Here is a 24,206-nt window from a genome sequence, read left to right as displayed (position 1 = left end):
CCAATTCGCTGCCCAGAATTGCTTGGGCAGCAAACCCACTTGCTGCAGATGTTTTGATAAAATGTTAGAGGGACTCAGTAGGATGTAGAAGAGATGGCACATGAAAGAAAAGCATATTAGCTCCTTAGCTGGTGTAAGTTAACTTCCGTGGAGCTGTCCCAGTGTATATCCCCTGCGGATCTGTCTCACAGTCTACATTTGTTTTACTAAGATGGAGAACCACCTGTCAAGGAGTGTTTGTCCAACCACATTCCTGATATGAATTGAGGATTCCACACCCTAACTTGCGTGCATGAGCAGTTCCTCTCCAGTTGGGATGGTCAGCCCAGACCTTCAATTTCTAATTATGTTAAAAACTCCAGCCAGTTCCTTAAATTCCTTAGAGGCAGATGCACTAATTACAGCCAACAAAACAAATACATTCACCAAGGCACTCTTTCTTGTTAACTGGTTTTTGCTGAAACTGGGTTAAAAAAAATGCAGCTCATTGGTCTGTTTCGGAAGGCTTATATAAATCGATTTGCATGCAGCATGCCATATTCACATGCTACAGGTCTGAACTGCTGTAGAAAGTCCAGAGCCACGCAATTCAGTTAAGGCTTAGTGTCTATACTTAATGCACTCCTTCCCACGCATCTTTGATATTGTTGATGCATAGGTCACTTGCTGTGGAGAAGCCCCAATTTTAATTGATCCTATATATTGCCTGCAACTTGCAAAGCAAGTTACAACCAGGCAGATTAAATCCCATAGCATTTCAATAATGTTCAGTTTGCAAGATGACAATCACCCAGTTACCTAGGAACTTCCCGGTTTTCACTAGTTTCTCTCGTGCCCTTAGGGCTATTTAAACAGAAGGTTTAATAGCATTTAACTCTTCTAGTTTCTGCTATAAAAATCATAGGAGCTTCACAGAAGTGAAGTATAGCTGAGAGACTGACTCAGTGGTCTGATCTGACGAAGAACAAGGTAGTGCGTTAGTCACATTAGCTAAATCTTTGGGTTGAGATTTATCTAAACTACCTACGGGATTGGGGGTGGCTGATTCTCATTAATTTTGAAGGACATAGGAGCATTGAGATCCTTTAGGAGCTTTTGCAAATTTCTCTCTTAACATCCAACGGGGTGAGAGGGGAGGAGGGAAATTACAGGCAAAAGAAAATATACAGAGAAGTGTCTACTGGTTAAATAGCATGTAGGATCAGACTAACTATCTTTGATGGCAAATCTTACTTGAAGTCCACGGCAGTTAATATAGTAAAATATGGTGTCCCCCACAATCATTTAAAACAGGGAAGGTAAACGGTAACACAGCTCTTTAGTCCTTCCTGGGGCCTTCCCAAATTCACACATCATGGACCATGAAATCTGTGGTCCTCCAATGAAATCTAGCCTTTTATGTGCTTTTTACCCTATATAGGTCAAATTGAGGATCCTGACCCAAAAAAAGAGTTGCAGGAGGATCACAAGGTCATTTTAGAAAAGTCAGAGTATTGCCACCCTTACTTCAGTGCTGCCTTCAGAGCTGGGCACCTGGAGAGTGGTGGTTGTAATGTTGGCTGGGTACCCAGCTCTGAAGGCAGCACCCTGTCAGAAGCAGCACAGAAGTAAGGGTGGCAGCACCATCCCCATGTTGTCCTCACTTCTGTACTGCTGCTTTCGGAGCTGGGTGCCCGAGGGAGTGATGGCTGCTAAGCAGGGCCGGACTGAGGCGTGGGCGAGCCGGGCAGCTGCCCGGGGCACCAACCAATGGGGGGCGCCTGATGGCAACTGTAAGGGATGCACAGCATCCCTTATAGCTGCCATTAGACCGGCTCCACGCGCCCGGCTCCCATGACACCGAATAGCAGCGCCCTTCCCCCCATGGCCGCGGGACCCTGCATGGCCCGGCATGCACGCTAGCAGCGGTGGCCGGGCCGGGCGGGGCTGCGCATGTACTGTGCGCAGGCCCCTGAGCCTGGCGCGCCAAAATGGCTTGGGCTGGCCCTGCTGCTAAGGACCCAGCTGTGCAGGCAGCCGTGCAGAAGTCAAGCTGGCAATACCATACCATGTCGTCCTGATTTCTGTGCTGCTGGTGGTGGTAGCTCTGCCTTCAGAGCTTGGCTCCCAGCCAGTAGCCACCGCTCTCCAGCTGCTCAGCTGGCAGTGCTGCTGCTCGCAGCTGTGCAGAAATAAGCGTAGCCATCCCACAGCCCCCATATAATAACCTTGTGACCCCAGTAGAGCAGGACCCCTACAATTACACCACCATCACATTTGAGTTTTGAATATCTGAAATATTGTAAAAATGGTCCATTTCGTTCCTGTGGCTGTGAAATGGACCAAAATGGACAATGAATTTGGTAGGGCCCTTCTGCGCCCCCCCCCCCCCCCCTTCCCATCATGATCTGCAGATATCCAGCTGGGTGGGAAGACCCTTGTCCTTCTCCATTGGGAGAGATCAACAGAAACTTAACCACCGCCATGTTCTTCCACAGAATCCCTTTCCCCCTTAACAAAAATAAAATAAAAGGATCCAGGTGTTCCCATGACATCTGGACAGTCTGTCCAGCCTTCTTCCTAATTGAATAGGAAATATCCACATGAGGAGCACTCTTCCCCTTTCCCCTGAACCTTATGCACTAGTCCTCCAGTCATGGCCTTGTCATCTCCTATACCACCTGGTAAAGGCAGATGCCGAGGGGAACTGCAGAACCTTTCAGGAAGTGCAGGTTACCTGGCATCCCCAGAGTTGGAGCATTCACCTAATAGGATGGATTCTCTATTATCTAAACACACACTCACTCTTTTGGGATAGACTCCTAAAATGGAAGGGCGCTCGAGAGGGCATCTAGTCCAGTTCCCTGCACTCACTGCAGGACTAAGTATTACCTAGGCCACACCTGACAGGTGTTTCTCCAGCCGTCTTTGAAAAATCTCTGTGATGCAGATTCCATGGCCTCCATAGGTAATTTATTCTAGTGCTTAATCAACCCGATGGGAAGGTTTTTCCTAATGTCCATCCTAAACTTCCCTTGCTGCAATTTAAGTCCATTGTTTCTTGTCGTTTCCTCAGAAGCTAAGAAGAATTTTTTTTTCTCTTCGTTGTAGTAACCTTTTATATACAGGTTGCACCTCTCTAAACTGGAACTCACTGGTTAAGCAACATCCATGGTCCAGAAGGACCACAGATATTCCAGAATCAGAAAGGTGGGTGCTCTGCAGGGGGACGGGCAGGGGTGGAAGCCTGGTACTATGCTGGGGGAGGGGAGGCAAAGTGAGGCTTAGCTGGGCTGGGGGGGCAGGAGCTGGCACATGGCTCAGTTGGGCTGTGGGAGGAGGGTGATTCAGCTGTGCTGTGGGGGGAGGGAGCACAGAGCAGGAGGGGTCTGGCAGCAGGAGGGCCAGAAATGACCTCCCCTGGTCCGAAATCCCTCACTTGGGACCAGTCAGGTCCTAAGAGTGCCAGACCAGGGAGGGTCCATCCTGTATTTGAAAACTCCCCCCTGCATCTTCTCTTCTCCAGAATAACCAAACCCATTTTTTTTTCAATCTTTTCTAATAGCTCATGTTTACTAGATCTTTACTTGTTTCTGTTGCTCTTCTCTGGCTAGTCCTCACCCTCCACAAAGAAAGTGCTCCTGTGACTTCAACTAGGGAAGGCTCATGAATTTGGGGGAGAGAACTTTCACAAGTGATGGAGTTAAGCTACTTCCTCAACAAATGGGAATGAGAACTGATCTCCCACTTTCTGAACTAATGGCAACATTCATCCCTCCGGCTGGGCTTTTTCCCCTAAGTTCTTTGCAAGTACCCACTCACAATGACAGAGCACATTCCCTCGGGCACCATACAAACAAGTCAGCCTATAAATGAATCAAACTATTTCTTCTGTGGCCTATAAATGGCAAAGAGGTGGTAAGAGATGATTATTGTTCTTTCTATTTTAAAATATTTAAGGAGGTCTCAGGGACTGGGTGAGAGAGGCCATGTAAGTTACCTGGATGGATAGAAATGAGCCAATGGAATGGTGGTGGTTGTTTTTTTTTTAACTTTTGTTTCTATTGTTGAGGGTACCTGAGATCATTATTGTATCTCTAAAATAAAACAGATGAATTAATCAGATTGCATGTTTATACATCAGATTAAGTAACAGAGCTAATGATCAACAGCACACGCAAAATATATTTTAGAGTAAAGCATGAAGGTCCATAAATGGAAATAGATGGGTTTTGCATAAGCTTTTGTGGGCAAAAGCCCACTTCATTATAGAGTGCATACATCTGACTAAGTGGGTATTTGCCCATTAAAGCTTATGCCCAAATAAATCTGTTAGTCTCTAAGGGTATGTCTAGACTACATTGTTTTTTTAAAAAAAAAATGCCTTTTTTTTTTTCAAAAAACTTCACCTGCATCCACACTGCAATCACGTTCTTTCGAAATTAAATTGAAAGAACACAGGGTTTTTTTTCAACATTGGTAAATCTCAAATTGCAAGGAAGAACATCTTTTTCAAAAGAGCTCTTTCGAAAAAAGATGTGTATTGATGCAGAACAGGGACATTTTTCGAAAGAGGCGGCAATAGAAAAAAGCACAGGTGCCCTGGTGGCCATTCTGTGAATAGCTGTCAAGGCTTTCTTTTGAGAGAGCATCCACGCAGTCTGGACACTTTCTTTCAAAAAACCAGATCGCTTTTTCGATCCTATTTTGAGGTGTGGATGCTCTCTTTCGAAAGAAGCTTGCAGTCTAGATATACCCTAAGGTGCCATAGGACTTCTTGGTTTTGTGAATACAGGCTAGCATGGCTAGCTCTCTGATCTATATGGAAATCGCTTTAAAAAGAAATAAAAGTTTAGGTAGATCCTCCTCAATTGGCAGTCACCCACACTGATTTACACCCTTGGAGAATGTGGCCCAGATATTTTATATAAAGAAACAACAGCTATTTGAAACAATGTGTTAGGAACAATATACGCTCCAATTTTTATCAGTTCATTCAAACTATGGCAGGGATAAAGTTTTCGGAGTTAATGTATAATCTGATGTTTAGCACCTCTCATTGCAGAAGATCAGGCAGGACTAAATGTTGGCTGTACAGTATTTCACTGCTAGCCTGCCTGGTTTACAAAACCATAAACAACTGCCAGGTAAGCGCAGGTGTCTGTGGCTGTTTTGTGCCCCGTAGGTATTAATCGACAAGATGGGTGTGTCTAGAAATCAGATTGAAAGTAAGAGTAAACGTTCCGCCATTGTTTTAATGCAGGCTATGTAAGGTGTTTACAGGAGAGACTGCTCTATTCCATGATAGGACTGCTACGGCTGCATGTAGTAGTTAAATAGAGGAATGATGACTTATTGTTGACTCTGGTACTGAAAGTTGGGATGGGCCGTCTTTCAATTACCAACAACGGCATGAAATGCAGAACAGCCCTGCCGTTTACAAAGCACTGGCAAATCAATGAGGCAAAGAGGTAATGAAGAGAAAGGAGTTCTCTCTTTGAACTTGGAAAAAAAAAAAAAAGACGACAAAGCTGTTGAAATTGCATAAACTGTGTTTAAGGCTACCGTCTTTGGGGCCATGTCTACGCTACGGGGCTTTATCGGAAAAAGGTCTGCAAATTGCACTCCGCAATTTGCATACTTTTTTCCAATCATTTTTTTGGAAGAGGCTTTTCCAAAATTTGGCTTGGCTACACTGAGCCAAATGTTGGGAAAAAACCCTCTTTTGGAAGAGCCCTTCTTCCTGGTGGAATGAGGAATACAGGGCTTCCGAAAGAGCGCATCTGCTCTTTCGCTTAAAAAAAAAAAAAAAAAAAAAAAGACAGTAGAGCAGACGTATTCCCTGGACACACCGGAGTTTTTCTGGGATACCTTGGGTATCGTGGAAAAACCCTGTAGTCTAGATAACCTGTAATTCTATAGTAGGAACATTGAACTTGTCTTCTTAGAATTAAGCTTCCCAAGTTCGGAGAAACTCTACATTATTGCCCAACTTAGAACAATACTGAAACTTTCAAAGGTGAAATACCTTCTATCTATTCTCATGAATTACAAGAAAACAAACAAAAAAAACCCAACCAAATATAAACACCTTGATCCTGAAAAGTCTTGCTCATGTGAATAACTAAAGCATTGGTCCATGTTTTAGAATCTGTTATATTTATCTTTTTTTCCCCAAGCATCTTCTTTTTAATCCCCCAAGCAATAGTCTGATGTTGCTTTTTTGTGTTACGATTCATTAATAAGCAGATTTCATTCCCAACTCTCACTCTTGTGTAGTAATGGGACTAGTATGTGTTCAGAGGTAAAGTTTTTTTCCTCTTTGGTCCACTTTACGGAACAGAACAACCTTAAAGTGATCTGCCAGGTGGATCAGACATTAGAATTCATTCCCCATGTTGCTACTTCCTTTTGGACTGAGGAGTGCAAAACTGAAGTCCTTGTAAAAATCGCCGCCAAGATTTTCAGTACAGGCTAGTGATTTTGTGGGCTCAACATGAGATGCCTTCTCAAAGGCCTGACCTTCACAGGGGGAGTGCTCGGCTTTTTTTTGAGACCCAGACCCTGTTAAGGGTGCTTTTAGGTGGGTGTTGCAAAATTGAGGCACATTGCTGCCCATCATATTTCTGGATGTTCATGTTTATTTGCTCTGCAAACTCATTGGCTGCTAGGTGCCACAGTCTTGGATCTTACAGACTGGCATGGGGGTGTAATCTTCCCAGCCCAAATCAGAGTCCCCATGAATTTCAGTGAACACATTTCCAGGCATGAAGGAGCAGCAGTTGGTTCTGAAAGGGAAGCAAGAAACTTCCCCCACACCCCCATGGCCAGGCTGAATGCTACACGGAGCCTGAGTGCATTCAGGTTTGATTTACATTTTCTGATGATTTATTCAAGGTCTATTATTCATGTAAATATTTATCAGCCTGAAGCTTTGGGGACACACAGCTCAGGAAAATAAAGCATGTTGTTTTAATTACAGGCCAGAGATATTGTGCATTAGTTATTGTGCAGGCTTTGTGGTCTTATCTTGCCAGTGTCTTTCAAACTAAGCCTTAGTACCAGCAAAACCATGTGACCCTTCCCAACCTAATACTACAATGTGTCTGCAAACGTTTCTGATATTCAGCCTAAATGTTCTCTTTCCTAATTCAGTCCATTTACTCCTATTCATTTCCTAACGCCAACTGTACTATCCTAAATATTTCTTCTTCCTGTTTGATGTTTACTCCAACGTCTGGCGTGTTGTTATATCTCTTCCTTTAAGTCCTTGATTTATCAGGCTATAGATGTAGAACTATTTGCACCATAGCTACGTCCTTGCTGTTATAAGGACTAGAGGCCATTTGCAATGACTTCTCTTCCCTTGAGACATGAGCATTCCCAGTTCCTGAGACATGAGCATTCCCAGGACCATCGCTGCTACCCGTCTTACCTGCACTTCTCAACAAATGGCTTGTGGCGGTGAGAATGCTTGGTGAGGGAGGTTAATGGTCTCACAACCTCTTTCACGCAGGTTGCCCCTCTACCCGCATCTGGGGAGACCACTGCCTCCTGACCCCATCACAAAATGGTTTAATTTGGCAGCATAGACAGGACATTAAATGAGAGACATATATGGTGCTTGATGTGCTTGTATTTGGATGGGAGAAAGCACCCAAGGCTGGAATTTTCAAAACTGCCCAGGTTGTTTATGTGCACAAATCCCTGTTGTGTTTTCCAAAGTTTATGAAGTTGTTAAAAACAAAGGCATGCCATTGGATTTCAATATGCCATAAAATGGGAAACCCATTCTATACTGTTGTTTTCAGAATCTTAAATTCAATGGGATTTGGGCACATAGTCATCTTTGAAAATCTTAGCCTCTTTGATTATATGCAATTTCGGCAACTCCTGTACTCCTCATTTTTTGAGGAGTACGGGAGCTGCTGAAAAAGCTCCCCACTGTTGGCAGAAAGGTGGCAGAGCTGCGGCTACACTTTACTTTCACTTTCGACACAGCCTGATCGGCACAGTGTCAGAACATGAGTATGCAAATGATCCTGGGCTCATTTGCACTTCCTAAGTGCTTGATTCTCATCCCTCTCTTGGCAGAGAGATACAGTCTAGACGTAGCCTGAGTTACAAACACCTGACTTAGGAACATACCAACAACTGCTCACCAGCAGCCTCAGTGAGCAGGCAAGAGGCACAGGTGAGCAGCAAAGTGTTGCCAGCGATTGGAGAAAAGTGTCACTTTGAAGGGGAAACTGTCACTTCTGTCCAGCTGCTGGCTGCACAGCCACCCCCCCTCCTCCTCTGGAGTCCTCCAGCCCCTGCTCAGACCACTCACCGCCTCTTGGAGAACGGGGCTTGGTGCAGCCCATGGAGGAAGGGGGCAGCGGGAGGATGGGGCTGGTCACAGGAGCCAGTGCAATAACTGCAGGAGAGTGGGTGGCGGCCAAGGGTTACCCACAATTCCCTTTCAGAATCTCCACTTACCTCCTTATCCTCCTCTCATTAAACCTCCCTTTCCTCAAGACCAGCATTCAAGATTAAATAAACTCTTTCTACAGATTTTCATTGGACATGTAGAGTATTTCAGCTACATTATGGGTTAAATAGGTTCCCAGGCTAACCCACAAAACGTATCTATCATTTATAACATTGTCTCTATGGGAAAATGCATTCCGAGTTCCAAAACAACTGACTTACAAATGATCTTTTGGAACACAACCTGTTTGTAAGCTGGGGACTTCCTGTACTGTGTATTAGCTAGAGATGGTTGACTTTTCTTTTTACCTAGCAGAAAATTTTGATGTTTCAACATATATATTTCAGGAAAGCACAGACTTTTTTGGGGGAAAATGTTAATTTTATCAAAAAACCAATTTTCTATTTTTTTTTTTTAAAAAAAAGAAGTTTTAATGGAAAATATTTGACCACCTGAGGTTTTTCTTGCTTTCACATGCTTTCTTCATTTGCTGGCTTCTATGGAGAGAAACTCCCCATGAGCTTCCTGAACTTGGACCTTTTCTAGCTGCCGTATCTGTGCCAGAGACCAGAAAACTTTGATCTGGTGTTCTGAATGTCACATGCCTGCTCCTTTTCAGCTAGCGTTCGTAGTTGTCAAGGACCAAGGCCTCATGCATGCATCCAGATACCCAGGTACAAGTGTATGTTATGCTGTGGATACCTCTGCAGTAAGAACTGGACTGAGATCACCATATTACTCCCCGAGAGACACCAAATAGTCGTGAGATGGTAATCATAACTTTTTTGGCCACGATTAGTGGGCCAGGATTTCATTTGGTAATTGAAAGATGAGAGTGTATCCTATTACCAGGTTATGGAGACATCCGCTTCCTTATACTGGGACAAAACTATTGAATACACAGATGTTATCCCAAAGAGCCTATTTTGTGATCTTTGTTGAGGTCCTAAATGTTATGACTTAATAAGCTTCATAAGGTATTTGAGCATTGAGCATTCTGATCCCGCAGGCATCTTTGAAACTATCAGCTCAATGTGATTGCTGGATCTCTGGCACTGAATAAAGAGCCCTCTGGTTATTAGACGATAGGTTCATGTTGTACACGTAATATGTATTTTACAAATTATTAACGTAGTTTTGGCAAAACTCACCATTGAGCTAGCTGTTGGGCCCTCGCATTCAGCACTTCCTATGGTTTCTTCGGGATATGCTATGAGAGGGCTTGCATGTTCTAGGATCTGGTGCCATGCCATGTTAAACCCTTTGCAAGATCTATATTGCTCTTGAGTGAAACTAAAAATAATATAGGCCTCAGGCCTTCGTTCAGTCTGCTTAACCTCCACTGTTGTGTGTGGTGGTGTTTTTTTAGCCACCCAGTCCCTTTCCCATGGCGACTGCTCCATGCTGACTTATACCAACTGGCTGTGGTCTTGTTCTCATTCTCAGTTGACTCATTTGGGCACAATAGGCTGAGCCAAAGGAGACCTCCCTTGTGCGATGTGACTCAGTGCCCACTGCTTGGATGTTGAAGTAGGCCAGTAAGCTCACGCAAGGGCAAATGCTGCCGCTCTGGACTCAACTTCTCCGCAGTTTTCTCACCTGAGGTGGTGACCTGCAGTCATAGGCTGGTTGTGATCCAGCTGGATGGGTGCAATCTATTTACTGTGTGCGTCTGATGCTGCTCCTTTTCAGTGTGAATACGCAAGAGGATGATGTGCATGGGAGATGAGTGGAGGTGCATGGGGGGGAGGTGGGCATAATGGGGCAAAGGGGAAACCATTTGGAGCTGAAATGACGTTTGTAAATGTCCTTCCATCCCCTTTGTTGCTTTGAGCAGAGATGCCGTGTGTGGTGCAAAGGCGTATTTAACCAAAAGCTCTGTTCTTTCCACAGTGGGCAAGCCTCACAAGTGTAACTACTGCGGCCGGAGCTACAAGCAGCGCAGCTCTCTGGAGGAACACAAGGAACGCTGCCACAACTATCTTCAGAATGTCAGTATGGAGGCTGCCGGGCAGGTCATGAGTCACCATGGTGGGTGGAAAGGATGTTATGGAGCCTCCGGTACCTCGGAGTGACTGCTGTATTTATTTCAATGTTGGGGGGGGGGGGGGAGAGGAGTTTCCTCTCATGTTTCTTTAAATAACTTCATTCTTCAAACAGTTGCATTCCAATATTTTTAAGGAAGACAGAAAGCATGAAATCCTAGACTCACTAAAGTCAACAACACAACTCCCCTTGACTTCGGAGAAGCCAGGATTTCACCGTGTGTGTGTGTGTGTGTGTGTGTGTGTGTGTGTGTGTGTGTGTGTGTGAGAGAGAGAGAGAGAGAGAGATGTGTGTGATGTGTATATAAAAAATCAACCCTGCAAAATGATCATGGAAAAATTGATTCGACCAAGCATACAAGGTGTTATTTGCCTATCTTTTAGCATAACTGATTATGTAACAAATTAAAAATATTGTCTTTGAAAAAGTAATGCTTCCCCATTGCAAGTAAGAGTGTAGAATTTGGCAAGATTGGTAAATATAATCTCTATATAATGTGTATATGTAAATATGTTTACATAATAAGCATGCTGTCTATGTAAATAGTATATTGAAAAAGATTGTTGAGGCTTTTTGTGTTGTATAAAGAGCTTGCAAAAGAAGCTATTAAAAGCAGGCTTTGAGAATATATTTTTTCTTCAGTTATAAATAAGTGGAGTGAAAATTGTTAAAAAAACCAATGTTTTCATATTCAAAATTTGGTTTTTTAGTTTTAGTTTTTGAAATGGAATATTTTATTTTAAAATTTTTCATGAAATGGCGTACTCTCTTTAAAATATTGTATTTATTTTTGTAGTTATTACTTGGGCAAAATTTTTTCAAAATTATTATTTTTTTAAATTTTTTGTTGAGATAAATCCTATAAGGTGACAAAAGTAACCAGTCAAAAACTGCATTGCTGCAAAATGAAGAAAGTGAAGGAAATTAATAGCAGACTGCTTTTTTTTTCTTTCTGTTTTGGTTTTTTGGTTTTTTTTTCTACCACATAACTTTTCCTTGGTCATTTTAGTCACATGGTGGGATTTTTATTTACTTTGAAATATTCTTTAGTTTTTATAAAATGTATAAGAAGTCAAGAACCAAAAAAAAAAAAAAATCAGTTCAAATGATTAATTCCTGATAGAAAATTTTGGTGAAAAAAAATCATGAGCATTTTTTTAAAATGGTTGATTTTTTTAAAGAAATATTCTTTTTGCAAAAAAGTTGCATTGGAAAACTTTGGGCTTCTGTGTTGAGTAATTTCAATCATACTCCACTATAAAAGCCCTGGAGAAGAAAATAAGCATTTAAAAATCTGCTTCAGAAAGGTTAATGATTTGTGACTAGACATTTTAGGACTGATACATAATGCTCTTAAAAGTCTATAGAAAAACTCCAACTGATTTCAGTGGACTTTGGGTTAAGGATTGCTTGTCCCCTGACTTTCAGACATACATTTGGACTAATGGTGCTTAGTTGGAAGCTAGGAACTGACCTGTGTACACCATTCCCAAGAAAACTCTTAGGGTGCATCTACACAGCACAGTTATTTTGAAATAACAGTGTGAGCGTCTACACAGCAATTCTGTTATTTCTAAATTCATTCAAAATCATAGACGGCTTATTCTGACTTCTGTAAACCTCATTCCATGAGAAACAATACCTCTTCTGAAATTTCAAAATAGCTGTAGTATGGACACTTTGCTGCTGCTATTTCAAAATAGCTCCTCCCCGGTGCCATTCAAACTAATTTCTCCTCAGTGCCCCCTCTGGTTGTAAATCAAGGAAGCACATCCACATTAGGGAAGCCTGTCTCGGACTAATTTTGAGGCTTCCCTGTAGTATAGACGTGCTATTTTGAAATAAGCTATCTCGAAGTATTTCTTCCGGAATAGCTTATTTCAAAATAGTGGTAGAAATGTAGCCATGTTAGTCTGGTGCAGCTGAAACAAAAAACAGGACTGTGTAGCACTTTAAAGACTAACAAAGTGGTTTAATAGGTGATGAGTTTTCGTGGGCCAGACCCACTTCCTCAGATCAAATAGTGGAAGAAATTTGTCACAACCATATATACCAAAGGATACAATTAAAAAAGGATACAATTTTAAAAAAGGATACAGTTCCATATGTGTTCATTTTTTTAAATTGTATCCATTGGTATATATGGTTGTGACAATTTTGTTCCACTATTTGATCTGAGGAAGTGGGTCTGGCCCACAAAAGCTCATCACCTATTAAACCATCTTGTTAGTCTTTAAAGTGCTACACAGTCCTGTTTTTTATTTCAAAATAAGCATGCAGTGTAGCTGTACCCTTAGACTCCGAACCCTACAAAGGCCCACAACACTTGTGACTTCAATGGGACTTCTATCCGGGGTGAACATTAAGTAGGTGTGTAGTTCTTTTGAGAGGTGTGTCCTTGTTGAGCTTTCTCCATGAAATGTAGTTATGAAAGCTTAAAGTCCTTCAGGGATTGTGTTGTGGGAGATCGCTTCAGATTCTCAAAAGCACAAGTGTTGAGACAGTTTTAACTTTGCTTGGAAGAACAGTATCTGGACTACTTAAAGAATGATACATGGACTAGAAGGGACAAGTTCTTAGCCTTTTCTACACAGAAGTTTCACTGATTAACTTGTCAGTTTTACAACCAGTTTAAATTAGACCCGTCCAAATCCCTGTCTGAATACTCTTAGGCTTGTCTATACTACTGCTCAAGTTGATGCAAGTTATGTTGTTCAGGGTTGTGAACCAACCACCGCCCGAGTGACATAACTTACATCCACTTAAACCAGTGTCTCACTGAGGTGGAGTAATGATGTCAACAAGATTCTTCTCCCGTCAATGTAATGTGTCGTCACCAGACACACTATCTTGACACTGATTTAACACGGTAGTGAAGACAAGCTTAGTTTGGTTTAGTTTAGTTTAAACCTGTTCTTAATCAGTTCAAACTGATTTGTAAGGGTCTGCAGTGCCCACCCCACTGGGTGGCTGACCACATTTTGCTTTAGGAGAGGTGAGGAGGAGCAGGGAAAGCGAGCTCTTTGAATCCACAGCTGCACCCAACCATGACCAAAATCTGGCCTACCCATGTGCCTACCAGCGAAAGAGGGGATGTAATCACTGATCTATAAAAAAGACTGCAGCAATTCACCTCCTCTCCAGAGCACATGGGAAACCAAAAAGGATTTGTGACTGACTGTGACACAATTCCTTTTCACAGCCTCCCCGGGCGCTGGAAAGTTAGTCTGCCCCAAAGAATGTACTGTGCAAATGTAACGTTGACAGGCACAACTAGAGAGGCTGGAAATGGATGACACGGGAGGGGTCACTTGACAATTCTCTGTTCTGTTCATTTCCTCTGGGGCACCTGGCATTGGCTGCTGTCAGAAGACAGGATCCTGGGCTAGATGGACCTTTGGTCTGGCCGTTCTGATGTTCAAACCTGGGCCCTCTGGAGTTGAGTGCACGAGCTTCTACAGTTTGAGCTAAAAGTAGCTGGCTCTCAGCTAAGGCAGTAGAGCCAAACTCATTCTCTCTGTATAAATGGTCTCAGTGCCACTACATGGGACAGTGAACCACACCTAGCAGGTGTGTAGGTTACACAAAAATAGGCATGTATTTTCTTCTGTCCCTTGCCACACTATATACTTCAGGATCGGAATTATTACAAGCTCACGGCTTTGGAGTATTAGATATCTTGGAATTATTTGGGCCTTACCTTAAACTTGAGTTTTCCAATATATTTGTAACTGTTTTCTCATTTACCATGCTTCTGAAGGCACATCGTGTGTGGGACTAAATTTGTGAAGCCCCCAGTACATTTCTTATCTTGTATTACCAGAATGAGCCATGATACATTTGCCTGGGTCTATGAGACCACTGCGGTTAACTGACTTTTGCCTACAATTACAAGTGATCGTCTAGGGCAGGCCTGCAATGAACTAAGACATAGAATCATGGAACACTAGAACTGGAAGGGACCTTGAGAGGTCATCAAGTTCAGTCCTCTGTCCTCATGGCAGGATCAAGCACCATCTAGATCATCCCTGATAGATGTCTATCTAACCTGCTCTTAAATGGCTCTAGTGATGGAGATTCCACAACCTCCCTAGGCAATTTATTCCAGTGTTTCACCACCCTGATAGGAAGCTTTTCCTAATGTCTAACCTAAACCTTCCCTGCTGCACTGTTCTATAAAAAGATGGGGCTGAAGGTTTTCTGGTCTCCACCAGTGTCTTTCTGTGAAAGGAAGGGAGTCCAGCTTTTTGTGCTGGGACTTGTGCATCTCTGCCAACAATTAACCATGTTTTGTGCTGGGGGAGGAGTTCTACTTAGTTGGGGGCACCCCCTGGAGGGATGTCGATCCATTCTGCTCAATGTGGTCCTTTCTGAATTCATTCAGGTACTCCATTCATTCTCACAACAGCTCTGTGAGACGAGTAAGTATCGTTGTCTCTGTTGTGCAGATAGATTGACCGAACCCCCCCTTGTGGCTTTAGTTCGGTGATTATCAGAGTGGGGGTTAAAAATGCACATGTTTCTGGCTCCGAGTGCCTTGCTTAGTCCTCTAGCGCATAGCCTCTCATGCTATGACCTTATGGCTAAAAGCCCTGCAACAAGCAAAGCAGATAGCTCACTTGTAGACAGCTTGCCAAAAGAAAGTTGCCATCATCTTATTGTGGCAGGCAATGCCAGCCTTCCCAGATGAAAAATAGGTCTGGGGACCTGCAGCTGGGTCCCAGACCTGTGTGAGTATAATGGAGACCAGGGCTGGATGTGTAGTGATCATGAATAATCCATGATCTTCAAGACAAGTCAGAGGCAAACTTTCAAGCCCAACTACGCATTCACACCAGCTTAGAGATTCTAGCTGATCTTCCCAGAAATAAAGGCTTAAGAGGGTTGGTTTTTTTGTTGTTTTTTTTTAAATATGCTCTTAGTTTGCTGATTTAGGTTCCCAAAAACAACGAGGAGAGGGAGTCTAGTTCTGGGCTCTGTGACACCCTCCTCCCCCAAATCTGCTTGGCATATTAACAGATTATGGCCTTTTATTCTGACATAATTGAGTAGAATTTGGATTCAATGCTGACCCAAGGAATCCTTTCCTGTCCTAATTTTAATGTCAACTGAGCAAAGGAGTCTGAGGGTTGAGAATATCAGCTGGTGTAAATTAGCATAGCTTTACTATTTCAAGTAACCTGCCGGGACTAAATACGGCCTGGGTGACACTTTTTACTTTTGTTTTGCACCCTTCTTGGTTGCTTGAGTTAGAGACAGACTCTCATGACGTGTGGGATTTAGTACAACTAAAAAAGAAAAATCCCACCCCAAACTAAAAATAGTTATGAGTCCAGCCTTTCAACTACAGCCCCATTGGTTTCAGGGAAATGGAGGCTCTGACTCAGTGTTCCTGTACTCTTGTCACACTGAAGACTGCCTAGGTCTGCGTACCGAAAGGATGGGCTCACGTGAATTTTCCCATTACATCTAACATCCTCCCTTGCAAATGTTGGAGGAAACTCAACGTCTTAACTTAGGCTCCAGTATAGGAAAGTACTAAAGTGCCTGCTTAAGTCATTAGACTGCAGGTTGAACCTCTATAGTCCAGCACTCTGGAATGAGTCTGGAATGAGACTAGTTAGCTGGATGTCCACTTGCCATGAGCGTGGGCAAGTTCCCTGTGGTCCCATAAAGTTTGTTTACAGCCACCAGACCTAGCTCTCAGTTTTCTGTGTTATTATTTAGCTCTAACTTACCCCTAAATATCTTCTAAGTGCCCAGTAAGTAGTGCCAGTGTTGGTAATGCTGCTAGCAATATTGACCTCCCATGGTCTGGAAAATTCACTGGTTGGGAACTGGTCGGGTCTAGAGGGTGCCGGACTAGAGAGATTCAGTCTGTGTTAGAAAATTACTTAAATGCATCCTTTGCAGTACTTTGCCTTTGTCAAATAGAGATGCTTTGCAGAACTTGGGCTTTAGTTGTGAGCATGTGTTATCTATCTTGATTGTTTGGGGTGTTTTTTTTTCTAGTTTATAATGCTGATATTCATCAGTGACTTACGTGGACTTTGGTTTTTGGCTTTTCCTTAGGTATTGATTTTTTCCCCCATAAAATTAAAAGGAAATCAAAACGGTGCCTTGTGTTACAGCCTACAGGAAATAGGCATCTGATTACCCTCCTGTCAGTTATTTCTTAATGTGTATAATACATTCCTTATAAATCTTATAATAGATCTCGATCGAACATTTCCAGTGATATGATGTTCAGTATAGCTCGTCAGCTTTCCACGGTAGCAATTCCTAACCAGTCTAATCTTGATTTTGCTGTGGCTCAACAAATTAAGAAATTGGATTTTGTTGTTGCTTTTTCTGAAATTTACCTAACCAATGCTTTTTGGCAATTTATCGTCACTGTAATGTAAATATTGGAGTCCGACACAGTAATGTTTCGGCTTGGAAGGTCCAACGTTCTATTCTCATATTGACCCAGATAATAGCCACCCCGTTAAGTGTGGAGCAACCCTCTCTTACTATCAGGTTCAGAAATATGAAGGAAGGTACTCTATTGACTGTGATACTCCACAGAGGAGTCCAAGCAAAATTCTTGCCTAACTTATTGGTTGGAGGATATATCTGTAAACACTCCTCACTTTCCATAGAGGCAAGTAGTCCAAGTTACATATTGGTCAAATTCCACCTAGGGAATTTCACATACCTTTGGTCAAGACAGGGGTGTTGTCGTGTTTTTAGCTAATATTTAATCTTTATATGAATCATCAAGGAATAGGGTGACTCTGGGACTCGATCCAATTACTGTTAAAGTCCATGAAGTCCTTCAAGCCTATGGAGATGCAGTCCTATATAATGCAGAGTGCCCCCGTTTACATGGGAGCTTTACACAGATCTCAGCATTTTCCCCCACGAGACACTCTTGTGCAATGGATAGCAGGGGCAGACAGTCAAAGTACAAAGAGCAGCTAGACACACAGTCCCCTTTGAAAATCAATGGGATCTAGTCTCCCTACTGCCATTTGTGTCTTTGAAAATCTCCCACTACTTTCAATGCATACCCAGATAGGCCTATTATAGATTTTCATTGGAGCAGCCCAAGCTACCTACCCCAAATCTGGTCCATTGTCCAGTCTGAACCCTTGAAGTCTGCACTGGATATTCATTAGGTCACTTGCATACCACGCACCATATCTGTAAATGCTGGTTTCAGTCTGTATTGGTGCTGTTTCCCTTTCCTTTATTTTCATGGGTGCCAGAAGGATTCCCTTGTAAATGAGAAAGTATGGTGGTTCTCTGTGGGTGCATCCTGTACACACAAAAAGGCAGCAGAGTAAATCATTTTACAACGTATGCTGGATTCTAATCCTCAAGGAATTCCATTTTCCTTAGCAACTCAAGCACAAATGCCACCATAGGAATAAATTGTTTGTGCTCTCTTAATGTGTATGGGTTGAGAAGTTCACCAGAACAGATATTTTATTTTGTAAATGCCTGGTATCTGTTCTTCCTTTGTAGGAGGCAAAAGCAATACTTTTATCATCTCATTTCTAATGTGTATTGTGCTACCAAATTGACGCATGTTGCAGAACAGGAGATTCATTAGCGCTGATGTGAGTGGGTTATCGGAGTAATGCAGGTCTGAATCAGACCCAGTCCTGAAATCTCCATACAGATTACACTCATGCGTGGGGAGCACATGGTATAGTCTTTGAAACAGAGTCTTAGGGAAGTTACCGTTGTGTGTGCGGGGGAAAAAAAGAAGGGAACAATAAATGATGTAGGGGCCAACCCTGCTCTCTTTATTCGGGCAAAAGTTCCTTTTCAGCTCAGAGAGCGTGTCTCCTAAGGAGAACAAGTGTGGACCCCTCAGCACATACAGATGAGAGCAGTTGTTTGCTCTGCTATTCCAGAAATGCGTTTTAGTTTGCCAGCCAAAAATTGTTAAGTATAGATCATAATCATAGAGCGACTCCCCTCCAACTAGCAGAAAGACACTGATGGTTGAACTGTTCAAACCAAGCTACCTTCTGTGGGTGAATCAGAGACAATTAGTCTATTTATTAGATTCAGTGCTGTGGAAGAATGGAAACCACTAGAACTGCCTTTCGTCATGCATCAGTTCTTCAGCCTACAAAGTATTACTTGGGTATGAGGCAAGTCGTCAGACTTGTATTAGCTAAGCACATAAAAACGGGTACCAGAGATTCACTGACTTAGCAGGTGGTTGGTGGAATTCTTGCTGTGGATGTGATTCTGAGGCTTGCTGCTTGTTTCCAGAATCAGACCAGGTATTGGACAGAGGGTGAAATAAGCAATTATAGATGATGTAATTAATTTCTCCTTTTTGTTTCAAAGACAGTTGAAAAGACTTACATATTCCTCCTTCCTGTAAACAGTTCCTGTTACCTCCACAGGGAGGTTATTCAGAAGTAGGGCGGTTGTCCGCTGGTCACAAAGGGTGGGTAGATGTCCTCCAGACAATCTTGTCATTCATTCATGACTGAGGCTATAAAAATATGTGAGAGCCTCTGGTATGTGCCATTCATCTAAACGGGACTCTAGGAGATGGTGATCCTATAAACGAGATGCATTATGGCTGAAAGATAGCCGTCTCCTGCATGGAACAAGGAAATCTACAATAACATCCACATTTTCAAAAGAGGACTTGGAGTTTGTGAGCCTCCATTTTTGAGAGCTCCATCTCCATTGCCATGAGCTCCCACAAATGTAAGCACTCAAAATCAGAGACCCACATTTGAAAATGGGGCTCTCGCGGCTGAAATGTGAATGCTGTTTCCTTGCCAATTGTACACCTGCGGCTTGTTTCACTGGTATGTTAATATGCATTTGTTCAAGATAGTCTACAGGGCTCAAAATGGTTCGTGCCAGCTCATAAGTGTAGCCAGACCTGTCTGATGTGACCTTTTTGGTTTTATGTAGTACCTCCTATGGAAGATTGTAAGGAGCAAGAGCCTGGGATGGACAACAATATTTCTCTGGTGCCTTTTGAGAGACCTGCTGTTATAGAGAAGCTGACAAGCAACCTGGGAAAGCGTAAAAGCTCCACCCCACAGAAGTTTGTGGGTAAGCTTGAAGAGAGCATTTTTATTATTCCTAGTGAGTAGGAATAGGTTACATGTTAAGAACAGTCAGAAGATCAAAGGGGAAAAACTGCACTCTTGGAGTTGAGCATGACTGGGGAGGTGGGAAGGGGGAAACGATTGAAAGATGATTCAATCCAAGTAGAAAACGACCTAAAAGTAATTTGAACGTGACTAAATTGCAGTTTTGTCAATCCTAAAAGTCATGAGTCTTGCACCTGGCCCCTAAAATCTGGAGATTTAAAAATACACAGTTTGGGTCTTTTTCTTTACTTTTGGGTGTTTGAGACTTTAGGATGCATTTTGGGTCACGTTTTCAAACGTTTCTGTGTCCTCATGAGGGCTAGAAGCCTACTTGGTAATTAAAGCTGAGATTTTCCTGTAATCCCCTGACTCCAGGAGCTGCCAGCTAAACAACAAAGCTCAAGTAACTCACGACTTGTGAGTCAAGCAGTGAGAATTGGCACTAGTGAAATTGCCTCCCTGATACGCACGTGTGATTTGTTGGACTCCTTTCAATAAAAGCTGTCGCCTGTTTATTGGCGCTGCCATTTTTCTGAGAAACGGTGGAGAGGGTGGCAAGTTAGCGCCTGTGTTGAAACCTGGTTCTTAGCCAAATCCATCTGTGGGAGGAAAAGAACCATATTGGATGATCTTAATTGTACCTTATTGTTTCTCTCTCCTGGAAGTTCCACACGAGTTTTAAGAAAGCGACGTTTAATCTCTTTTGCAGGTTTTCTCTTTTTTCCAGCACATTTACCATGGCCTCACTTTTGGTCCCTGTTCTACCAAATTAAATACTTTTCAGTACATGCAGGACGACCTTACCATGGTTCTCGTGCTCATAGTAATGTTTCCTGCAAATGGAGCACTTCTTCATCACAGCAGAGTGCTATTTAGGAGAAGGTCATGTAAGCCTATGCTTGACTTTTCCCATACTGCATCTATCAGACCTTTTCTGCACTTTGTGGTCATCAGTCTCTGAGAAGCCTAGGTTATGGACCACAATGCATGCACGCTGGCTGAAATTTCAGAAGGAAGGGAAGTGGTATACTGCAAATGTGCTAGTAATTGCTGAGAGAGAGAGAGAGAGAGAGAGAGAGAGAGAGATGGGTTGTGCCCAGCTTTGAGGCACAGACGTTCTTGAGAAATTGTTGAAACAGTGGAGGTGAGGGTAGCTAGAACTGTCTTTAACAACACGGGAACAAGGGGGTTGCCAATGGAATTAAAAACAGCAAATTTAAGACCAGTGAAAGGAAACACTCTTTCAACATAATGCACAATTGGATGGTAAAATTCATTGCCACATGAGGTCAATAATGCTACGAACTAATCAGGGTTCAAAAGAGGACTGGGCACATGTAAGCTTTATGCTAATATCTAGTATAGTTATAATAAGGATGACAGAATGCAAAGAGTTGCAGAAGAGAGAAAAATGCTCATGCTTCAGAGCATCCCGCTATAGTTCATGGGGGTTGGGAAGAAACTTGTGTTGTGGTCAGCTTATTCATAATTGCCTATGCAGGGTTTCTTGCACCTGCCTCTGAAGCATCTGGTACTGAGACCGCATAGTGGAGCATGGGCCTCATCCAGTTTTGCAGTTTCTGTGTTCTTGATCTGGCTATAAATGTGTGGTTTGTTTGGCAATGCACAATACGATAACAGAGGGGGATACCGCATCATCTTTCAGTTACTATAGAGTGAGAATAACTAGAATGGAAGATCCATAAGAATGGCCATACTGGGTTAAACCAAAAGTCCATCTAGCCCAATATCCTGTCTTCTGACAGTGGCCAATGCTAAGTGCCCCCAGAGAAAATGAGCAGAACAGGGAATCATCAAGCAATCCCTCCTCTGTCACCCATTCCCAGCATCGGAAAGAGGCTGGGGACACCATTCTTACTCATACTGGCTAATAGCCATTGATGGACCTATCTTCCATGAATCTATTTAGCTCTTTTTTGAACCCTGTTAAAGTCCTGGCCTTCACAACATCCTGTGGCAAGGAGTTCCACAGGTTAACTATGCATTGTGTCAAGTAGCATTTCCTTTGTTTGTTTTAAACCTGCTGCCCCATAATCCTAACTTGATAAATCTGACAAATTACTTTTGAACACTTCTTTGACCAAGAAGAAATTGATTTTAAAAAAGAAAGCCACGTGAACAGGTGTCGAAGTGGGCGGCAAATATTTCTTTTGTCTGGTGTGGCACATATGGTGAATTGAAAATGTATGGTCCCTGTGCATTTTAGCATGATTGTAGGTCAGGTTCCATTTTAAAAACTCAGCCCAAGATCTTTGCCGTTATGGTGAAACATTCCAGTTCATAACTGAAGGAACAGAGCAATGCAGCAACTTGAGTGCATGGTCTGTGTCTGGTGGAGTTATTAAATGGGGCACGTGAAAGGAACAAAGGCTTGTACGCATCATTTTAAGAGAAGAAAATGGCATTGGGGATGTAAAATCCTGTTTAATCAGTTAACTGGATAAGCATTGTGTTTAGCCGTTAACCACTTAAATGAAGGTGGGCGGAGAAGAGGGGTCACTCCAGTCTAGCTGGGGCACTGAAGGCAGGCTGGAGCAGGGGCTATTCTGGCAGGGCTACAACATCCCTGCCTGCAATGCACTGCTCCAGCCGGGGTCCACCGCAGGTGTGGGCTGCTCGGGCCTAGGTGGAGGCAAGCACCGCCGGTTAACCATTCACTTCCCTAAATGGCATGGAATAAACTTACAGGTGACTGAAAATCAAGTGTGGTTATCCTGAAGTTTCTTTCGGGAGAGTTAAGACTCTGCCTATATTTGTGTCTTTTGTTGGCATATTTGCTTTTTTTACCTCAAGCAAATTTGCCAACATTTTAAAAAGAAGTTTGAGGGCTTTAAGTTCCTGGACAGATGAAATAGTGACTTCCTGTTTTTTTTTTCTCGTGTTGAGAATATGTACATCTCAGTTGGGTGATGGAATGGCAAGAGAATGAAAATTAGTGAAATGTTGATGATAAAAACCACTATCCAGCTACTTTAAAAAATAACAACAAAATGAGTAGTCTTGTGGCACCTTAGAGATGAACAAAAATAGTCCTATATATTTTTGTTAGTCTCTAAGGGTGCTTCTACACTGAGCTATGCCAATTGCGTAGCTTATTTAAAGTTAATTTCAAAATAGAGCGCTATTCCAAAATGTCCCGTACTCCTTGTGGAACAAGGTTTACAGGGATGTCAGAATAGAGAGCCAGTTATATTTTGAAATAACGGGCTTGCTCAAAAGACGCGAAATAGCTGTTTCAGAATTCTATCCTGAAATAGAGCTGCAGTGTAGACATAGCCTAAGGTGCTACAGGGTTACTTGTTTTGTTGTTTTTTTAAGTTGCAGACTAACACAGCTACGCCTCTGAGACTTTAAAACATAACTTTAACTTTTCAACTAAAAAAGCAGAACAAGACTTTTTTTAAGAGTTGTAAATTGACCTTCCCGTTTACATAACATCATGAAATAATATAATTGGAAAAGACATGGGGCAAGAGTATGTCTAGGTATAAGTAGAACTAACACTGTTCATATTAGTAGAGATGAACTTTGTCAGAATTGAATTTGACCCGTAATTAGCATGATTCACTACTATGTTGTTCCTTTTTTACACTTCACTGTTTTAGCAGGGCTATGCACGACTACATTTGGAGTCCCACATTGGTAAATCATACCTTATAGACGTATGTCCATGAAAGTAATATTAGTTTAGCTTCTGCTGTGGGTAAACTGAGCTAAGACACATGATTTCTGTTATATTTATACTGAGATGCCTCTTTTATCCTGAATAACTGTGAAATGCAAAATTCACCCCCAACCTAAGACCTGTGCGTTCAGCTCAGCCTCCCACTTGCATCTGCTATGGCAGTGAATGGGCAGAGGCAACCCTTCCCACCCTGTCACCACCTCTACAGGCCACTGCATCAGCACTCTTGGGGGACTGCTCGTTTGTTCGGTCCCTATATGGCCATAGGTGACAGCCCCACGGTGAGATGCAAGCCATGTTGGGTGTCTCATGCTGGTGCCTCTGCACCATGGCAGATTTAATCTTACACTGAAAAAGAAAACCCCTTTTGGGGGCCTATTAGTCAGGTGGTATAAATGTGTGTAGCTCCATTGAAATCATGGGCTTGCATTGTTTTCCCTTAGCCGAGGAGCTGGTCCCCTATTTCCTCTTTTGGGGCACAGAGAACATCATCCGTCAGTTTCCAGCAAGTCTGGAATTCTACCAATAACAGGCTTATCTAGAGATAAGACTCAAGAGTGCCCACACTCAGGGACCAATTCCAACCCTGGGCAGAGGACTGACATACGGTACATCCACTCTGCACGGCTATTTCGAAATAAGCTATTCTGGAATGGTTATTCTGAAATAGCATGTCTACGCTGCAGGGAAGCCTCAAAATGAGTCCGAGGCAGGCTCCCCTAATGTAGACATTCTGTCTCGATTTAGAGCCCCAGGAGGAATTCCTTAGAATGGCCCTGGGGAGGGGCTATTTCGAAATAGCGGCAGTGGAGCCTCTATACACGCCTTACTTCGAAATTGCTATTTTGGAAGAGGCATTATTCCTCGTAGAATCAGGTTTACT

At 42.7% G+C, this 24,206-nt stretch overlaps 1 protein-coding gene across 8 annotated transcripts in view; it reads left to right on the top strand.

Moving 5' to 3' along the window:
- IKZF2 (IKAROS family zinc finger 2) overlaps positions 1 to 24,206 on the top strand; it is a 139,874-nt gene that overhangs the window by 102,649 nt on the left and 13,019 nt on the right. For 7 of the 8 annotated variants that reach the window (XM_075933947.1, XM_075933950.1, XM_075933946.1 and 4 more), the window contains 2 exons: positions 10,346 to 10,483; positions 19,433 to 19,576. In XM_075933947.1, coding sequence (XP_075790062.1) covers positions 10,346 to 10,483; positions 19,433 to 19,576 — 282 coding nt within the window. The remainder of the gene's footprint in view (positions 1 to 10,345; positions 10,484 to 19,432; positions 19,577 to 24,206) is intronic. The other variant, XM_075933949.1, reaches the window with a different exon arrangement.

Source organism: Pelodiscus sinensis, chromosome 7 (assembly GCF_049634645.1).
Source record: "Pelodiscus sinensis isolate JC-2024 chromosome 7, ASM4963464v1, whole genome shotgun sequence".
In the NCBI taxonomy this organism is placed as follows: Eukaryota; Metazoa; Chordata; order Testudines; family Trionychidae; genus Pelodiscus; species Pelodiscus sinensis.
This window is presented reverse-complemented; position numbering and strand designations above follow the sequence as displayed.